Source organism: Primulina tabacum, chromosome 14 (genome assembly GCF_025594145.1).
Source record: "Primulina tabacum isolate GXHZ01 chromosome 14, ASM2559414v2, whole genome shotgun sequence".
Lineage (NCBI taxonomy): Eukaryota > Viridiplantae > Streptophyta > Magnoliopsida > Lamiales > Gesneriaceae > Primulina > Primulina tabacum.
This window is the reverse complement of record NC_134563.1, coordinates 3,019,145-3,027,585: the sequence shown is the minus strand read 5'-3', so window position 1 is coordinate 3,027,585 and position 8,441 is coordinate 3,019,145. Positions and strand designations below refer to the sequence as shown.

Genomic DNA, 8,441 nt, shown 5'->3' with positions numbered 1-8,441 from the left:
AGATGTTATCTGCAGGATAGTACTCAAATCACGTGTCCAATTGTTCATATCTAAACATACGGACATAATTAATGTTATAGTTCTAACGTGGCAAAACACGAGTCATTAGATCTACGGTTAGAGTATTATCCTAAGGCTAGTTTGAGCTCTTCTGTTGTATAGTCGAATATGTCAAGTTGGTTCGCGGCTAATTCAAGAAACTACCATAGTTGAGGATCGTGTTTTCACGCTCGAAATATAGTAGAAATTTAAAACTTGTGTCACAAAAATGATTTGGGCGCTCAAATGGATCATAAATTAGAACATGCACAGGGAGTTCATGAATTATATACCGGTTTATCGATTTTGAATAGGTTTTACAATGTCAGTTTAATATTACTGAATAATCATTACAATGATTTCTTTTCCATCAACAAATGATATTAAATTATCCTAATTAGGTAGTTCTTTTATAAAAGATTCTAAAAAACATGAAGTGCGGCACGACATCGAGACCGACATTTAAACATGAGAAGCTTAAGAAAGATTAGTCGGAGATCAAATTAAATTTTTTTTATACTTTCAATTATATCTAACAAAACAATATATAAAATAATATATATAAACATAATAAATTAATTAAGGCCATTTGTATATAAATTTTCAAGTTCTATATAGCACAGAAGTTTCAAAATTATAATAATTAATAGTTTTTTTTACAATTATGTCACATAACAAAATGAACCTCTCAACTCCTTCTTTATGCAAAAGAGACATTTTTATCAGAATTATTCGGAGAAAAATGAACGAAATCAAACGGGGGAAACTTTCAGATTTTTTAAAGTTAGTATGTTAGTTTAATATTTACTTTTATATAAGAAAATATTAATATATTAAATATTAATGTCGAAAGTCAAAAGCTTGCCCATTACTTGTCATTAGGCATGTTTAATAAAAATATCAAATTATATAGTTTTTATTTCAAAATATATATATATAGTTGTTGAGTTTTTAGAAGACAGATAAATATTTTGACATTTCGCATTTCGATTCCTAAAAAATAAAGGCAAAAACTTGTGTAAGACGGTCTCACGGGTCATATTTTGTGAGACGGATATCTTGTTTGGGTCATCTATGAAAAAGTATTATTTTTTATGCTAAGAGTATTACTTTTCATTGTGAATATCGGTAGGGTTGACCCGTCTCATAAATAAATATTCGTGAGACCGTCTCACAAGAGACCTAATCAAAAATAAATATTCCTGAGAAGAAAATAGAAATGATCGATTCCCCGCAAATATTTGAAAGATAAATATTTATGATTATACCAATAGATATTAAGTAATAAGGATATCAAATTTCTAGTTTTTTCAGTATACTCCTGTCATTATATAACTACATACACTTAAATAATCAAAGATTAAAAATATATATACTAGGCCACCATGTGAGAATCCCAATCCTAACCATTTTTTCTCGAGTGACTTCTTTATTCTAAAGTAGTTTAGGATAAAATTGTTATGCCTCGAAACCGAAGCGTGATACATATGAATGTTGTTCAACAATCATACCATCGTAAAACAATAAACACCATTGCATAGTATATGTTGAAACCATTCTATATCATAAATAACTCAAAATAATTTTATCTTTTTTTACAATGAAAAACTTTAAAAAAAACAAAATAACATTGCTGAAGTGTTTTACAACTTAAATTAAATAACAAAATAGAATTTAATTAAAGTCTAAAGTATTGATTCTTCTTCACCCATTCTAAAACATGTCTTGTTAATCATTTTCGATTTATTCTTCGTTCTTATTTGAGGAGGGAGAGTAACGAGGCGAATGATTGAGGAAACACCCAGCAAGAATGCAAGATCGACAAGCCAGACACTATTTATATATATAAAAGCCACTTACCAATTATTCTCAAGAAACATGAAAAGTAAAAGATGGTTCTTGAAAGGATTCATCTTTAGAGAAATTCTACGGTGTTTTGTCTGAAATATACATCTTGATAAATGTACTCCAATTTCGAAATTCATGTATTTATCTGGTTTAACTTTCAAATTTCATGGAAACAAACCCATACAACTTGAAAATTTATTCAGTGCAATTTCGAATATTAAAAATACTAAATTTAAAAATTTGCGGGTTTTACTAAAAGTTTTCATGGAAATCGAAGTTGCGGCTTTCGTGCTCATATTAGTTGTAAGATCAAACATTACTGTTGTACAACAATCTGACAGAAATATCATGTTCTTGCAAACAACAGCAAGCAAGGTTCAGCATCACTAGACGAATGACAAGAACTTCTAGTATTATGAACACAAATTCCTATAAGAAAAACCAAAACATAAGCCCAAAACTGCGTTTTCCTAATACATTCTCCCATTGCAATTGCTTGAACCACAAAAGCAAGGCTTCTTCTTAATATTTCCGTTCACATCGTAAACTCGATCTATCTTGTAATTGTAATTATATGTAAGCTCGTGTGAAGCAGGGATGTTCTTGGTTGCAAAAAACATTATGTGGGGCATTTTCTTGTCATGGTGATCATAAAGAACCTCTTGAGCATACATGTTAGGAGAACAACTATGGTTGACAAATCTACCAACGTTTCCGAACTTACCAGCATCAATAGCAAACAAGTCGTGGTTTCTTGAATCAACAAGGCCTTCAAATTCTCCATCTTCATCATGATCATCACCAATATCAAAGAGGTATTCATCTTCTCCGATTCTTCGTTCGGCTTCCTTCTCTTGTAGCAACTCTCCGATATATTCGCATATGAAACTACCCGATGTCACGTAGCCTCGTGTTCTTAATCCCCACCCTCTTTCTATGGTCTTAAAAATCTCCAACTGGATTCTAGGGCCATGTTGGCTGACTCTATTCATACATGAAGGCGGGCATTTGCAATTCGGGCCACACTCATAAACTATGGGTCTTGATCTAACGATCAAACCCTTTTCATTGAATGGAATCTCTCCTCCATTCCTCAAAACACATGGACATTGATGGGAATCCAAGCAACCATTTATGCAGTCGCAACCAACAGGTTCCACGCACCTATATGAATCCAGATAAATGATCTTGTTTATGTATGTGAAAGGCGGGGGTCTAAGATCATCTATTCCATTCATAGCCCGAATTGGACGATTCTCCAGTCCTAAAGACATATCATTTTTAATGCAAATTTCCTTGCGAGGTAACAATTTTCCAGACTTAGCGACAGTTTGACGAGGTCTTGGTTGGCCTGGCATCCTAATTAATTCAAATTTGAACACCAAACTACCATTTTTATCTCTTTCTTGCCAATACTTAGTTACCGTGTAAAGTCCATCATACACATATGAATACTTCGAGTCATCAGAATGGCCAAAAACATGAGATGCCGTCCCACTCATTCTTTTCGTGATAACTCTTAACGGAAATCCCATTTCCATGCTATTCACCATAGCAAGATTTCCCTTTTCGAGCTTTTGATCAGCAGCTTTGTCACCTAAATTCGGATTCCCACCTTGACCCGAATATATCAAAGAATCATTAGCTTTAGCCTCATTCTCGTAACGGCCAGAATCCACGACACAGGTAGCCAACTTTTTATCTCCAATAGTCACGTAATCTATTCCACACATCAACTGGCGGTGTACGCCAACAACCGCAAGTTGTACCCTGAATCGAAAAGTGTCACCAATTTCAATACCTGGTATATGCCCAAAAGGCTTCCGAACAGAAATGCACATTCCCTCAGCCTTGACACGCTCCGCTGCTTCTATATGTGCATTTTTTTGACCTTTTTGTTCTTCGCCCATCTCTGCTTTCCGCTCTTTCCGCTCCTTCTCTAGTGCCTTAAAATGCTCTTCAAACTTCATTAAAGCCTGCCTCACCTTATATCCCCCGGGTTGATCATGCTTCACAATACACAGATTGACTAATTCTTCCAGTTTTTGATAGGTTTTAGGCTGATCATTATATGTACCCTTAAACTCAACACAGGCAAGATTATCACATGTTGTAAAGTTTTCCATGCATTCATCTTGTTCCTTTTCAACTTCATACTGATCCAAATCCAAAAGCTCAGGCTCCCGCCAATTTCTGCGACATTTTTTTCCATTCTTTTCAGAAACGGAAACCTTTCCATCAGAATCATAATCCTCCAAAACAATCATTTCAGTTCCTTGAGTTCCGACCACATCACCACCGTCTCCATCAAACTTGCCATGATTCTTCACATCTTGAGAAGATAAAACGTAAATATCATCTCCAAGATCTTCCCACATCAATTCTAATCCAGTATTATCCTTTTCACGAACACTTCTCAAATTCATATCCGCACCACCTTCCCTGCCGTTTTCTGAAAAATTTTCATCTAAATTCTGCCCATCAAAACTTCTAGACAAAATCTTGCCCACCACCCCTTCCCCTTCCCCTTCCCCTTCCCCTTCTCCTTCAGTTTCCATAGATTCGTCTCCAAGATCATCCCACTTCATTTCTGATCCAGTGCTACTTTTTTCTTGAACCCTTTTCAAATTCATATTCGCACCACCTTCCCCGAAGTTTTCTTCTAATCCAGTATTATTTTTTTCTTGAACCCTTTCCAAAGTCATGTCAACACCATCTTCCTCACCAATTTCAGAAACCTTTTCACCGAAATACTGTCCATCGACACATTTAAACAAACTATTGGACAAGACCCCTTCTTCTTCTACAGTTCTCTCCACAGGATTTTCCCACACCGCTTCAAGTGAACCGACTTTCTGCTCATCCTCGCCGCCCATTTCCTCAGCAATATCATCTAAAATCTTCGGCTTCTCCATATCCTTGAACCCTTCAGTTCTTCCTCCATTGGTCCCAGAAGATAATATACAAGATTCTTCCGGAACAGTCGCCGGCGAACTCTCAATAACGGGAGTGCATTTTACCGGTGAATCGCTCGCAGTATGAAGCTTCGAGGGGCCACAGTTCTTGGGGAAATCCCGAGTAGCAAAAGGCTTTGGGCGGCGCCTGGACTTTGAAGGGAGGCCTCCATTTTCGGGCTGTTCTTTCGAAGGAGGATTTCCCGCTGCCATCGTCAAGGCAAACCCAATGTGACGGTTAGTGCTTCAAATTTCGATATTTTGAAAAAGAAAATCTTTCGAATATTATAATGAAATTTTAACTCGAAATATGTACTATTATGGCTCGAAACATGTAAAACTTTCTATTTTTTGTTACAAAAATATTTTCCCTCAAAACAATATTTTTAAAATAATTTTTTAAGTAAAAGTGTTTGGATATATAGATAAAATAAAAAAAAATTGTAAGTAATAAAATTTAATACATAAGTGATTTTTTAAGCATTTGGTTACAAAAATATAGCAAAAATTTGTGTGAGACGGTCTCATGGGTTGTATTTTGTGAGACGGATCTCTTATTTGAGTCATCCGTAAAAAAATATTACTTTTTATGCTAAGTGTATTACTTTTTATTGTGAATATCGGTAGGATTGACCCGTCTCACAGGTAAAGATTCGTGAGACCGTCTCACAAGATATCTACTCCAAAAATATTAAGTATTTTAATTGTTTTTTTAATTGAAAAGTTATTTAAAAGCTTCAAATTTTGAAAAAAACACTAATTTTAACTTAATTAAGTGTTTTAATTACTAAAAAGTTCATCCAAACACGTATAAAATGTTAAAAACTCTTTTATTTTAAAAAAAAATACTCAATCTACCTTTTTAGTTCAAACGGGCTCTTCATTTTATTCGACAGAAATTGCCCATCTAAATTTTTGTCACTCGTTGCAAAGGTGTTGACTTATGGAAGTTCAACAGACATGAATAAGAGATCATTAAGAATGAGTTCACTCAACGACTCCAACTCAGAATTTGTAAGTGATTATCATTTATTAAATATAGAATATCTAATCATATTTGTGTATCATTACTTATCACTTATGATTACACAATTATTATTATGGGTAGAGATTGCAAAATGGGATTGGTTGGGTTGAAAACTTTTCAGCCCATCGAAATGGTGGATCAGCCCGTCTTGAAATCTAAAATACGTAGGTTGAGTTGATAATTTTTTAACCCGTCAAAAATACGGACATTTTTTTAATGTCCCGCCCCACCTAATCACAGTTTGCAGGTTTGATCGTTTCACTAACCAGTTTTGACATCTCTAAGTATTTAGTGATGTCAAAATCCTACAATTGATCGTTGGAGATTCATTACTGGTATAATTGAACCAAGATTTCCTATATGTTTTTCGATATATGATTCAAGGAATTTCTAGTTAGAGTGGTTAGTGCTTGTAAAAAAATGGGTGTTTTCATACATGCACACAAGGAATTTTAACATGAAACAACTGCATAGTTATTGAAATCTTAAGAATCTCGACTAACCAATATCATATATTCAATCGAGATATATGAGCGAAAATAATATTCAATCGAGATATATTCGTGAAGTGCAAATGCTAGGAGCTAACCATGATCGATAGGTTGATGTTTGACTTACATTCCGACTATTATATATCAAAATGGTTTTAATAGACTATGTGTCCTTGAGGGTAAGCCCAAAGAACCAAAATTGTCATCGAAAATCACAAATGTTGTAATCATATTGCTACGATAAACTTGAACCTCATAGGGTCACAAGCAACCGGCCAACGATCTTTTGATGATATTTAAGACTTAAATGTTAAGTGCATAAGATGAACTAATTAAGTTTAATATATCCTACATTCATTCATGAAGATACTAGTAATGGGTTGAAGACCATATTAACAAGTCTTCCATTTTGCAGATAAATCAAATTTTGTCTAGACAAAGTCTTTGAAATGATACATTAATTTATGTGGCTTCCAACTACTTTATCGCCTACTTTGATTTCACGTTTCTGTAAAATATATATACGAATCGTTTCTGGATTATAACTAGAACCTCCCCTTATCTGGAGACACTTCACATCAATAACCCGACCCCTACCACTTATAGGTAGTTTTAAACAAGTTTCTTTTGAAGTAGATATCTGAATGTCAAGTTTGATTCGTAACAATCTATCTCCGAGGGCATACGACGATTTCACCATTTTGGGTGTTAATTTACCTACTAAAATATGACCGGTCTCTACCCAAGATCCTAACATCACAATTCCTTTTTTGTCTAAATTGTGAAGTAAACGGGCTTCTAAATGCAAGATTTCGTTAGTGAAATCTTAGTAGAGTTTTTCTGATTAGAAATGTTCTAATTGTAGAGAAATAAAAATAAAAAATGTATGATGATATATTTATTCTCATAATTGTATACATTGTCTATATGTCAAGTGTGCAATTTAATTGATCTACTTAGATTCTGACTTTAGTGTTCATGTTGTTTTTGGGTAAGTGAGAGATTCTTAGGCGTATGCAGTAGGATCAAAACGTTTGTCTGTTTTGAGTTTTAAGAATATTAAGTCGTTAGAAATCAAAAAATACACTATAAACATATTATATCCAAGTCAAATCAATTCTGATACACAATTCACAGATCATATCTCTCTCGTCTTAAGAAAAAATAGATATAAACTAGTACTGATGTTAGGCTCGTAGATCTGATCATATTGTTTGGACACGAAGGATCAGCGCTTTCAGTTTTCATCGTCTAACAACAATCTCTATTCAAAAAATTTGATATTTCCCAGAGCTACGCCTTCTTGCATGATTTATATAAATCTATTGCAATCTATCGTCCCCGGTTTATTGGATCGAAAAAGTTCCGTATTATACTACTACGACGGGGACGAAACTCTACGCATCTAATTACCGAATGAAAACAAGATTTATTAATTTGTTTAGACAGGAGAATACAAGTAGTTGTGGGCTATGACGGACGTTGTATACATGGCAAAGCACTACGTAACCCGACGATCGGAAGAGAATCATGGTGTTTTATATAAAATAATAATATAATATAACAAATAATATATTTTAAATTTTAAATGTGCATATAAATAATTTAAAAAATATTTTTAATGTCTAAAAAATCAAATAATCTGTAATACTACTAAACTAATATTTTTAACAAAATTCAAAATCTAAATAACCGCGTATATAACAAAAAATTTAATTCAAAAAATCAAAAATCTAAAACTCGAAAAGTTCGCGGAGAGTAAAACTTTATTTTCTTCATAGGATGAAACCAGTGATTAAATCTCTACAATAAAATCAACACTAAACATACTTTTATGGTGAGTCCATGTAATGCTTTTGTTTATATGAGTGCCCAATTAAAACTCTACAACTCGAAAAGTTTGCAGAAGAGAAAAATCTTATTTTGTGCTTTTGTTTATTGATTCAGTTTATTGATTCAATTTATGAACTACTTTTATAACAAAAATAAACAAATTTTATTTTTGAGTAAATTAATTCTTATTAAAAAGAAAAAAAGTGTTTATAATATATTCTCTCTGAACAAGACCACTATGTTTAAAGC

The 8,441-nt window shown here is 33.4% G+C and overlaps 1 protein-coding gene across 1 annotated transcript; it reads right to left on the bottom strand.

Moving 5' to 3' along the window:
* Positions 1-2,158: 2,158 nt before the first annotated feature.
* Positions 2,159-5,077, bottom strand: LOC142525146 (histone-lysine N-methyltransferase, H3 lysine-9 specific SUVH5-like). Its single transcript, XM_075629322.1, has one exon. It carries the CDS (start codon positions 5,052-5,054, stop codon positions 2,358-2,360), a length of 2,697 nt encoding a protein of 898 aa, XP_075485437.1. The 5' UTR covers positions 5,055-5,077; the 3' UTR covers positions 2,159-2,357.
* Between the last annotated feature and the right edge of the window lie 3,364 nt (positions 5,078-8,441).

Coding starts and splice junctions, on each gene's coding strand:
- LOC142525146 (XM_075629322.1), bottom strand. CDS start 5,054: ATGGCAGCGGGAAATCCTCCTTCGAAAGAACAGCCCGAAAATGGAGGC.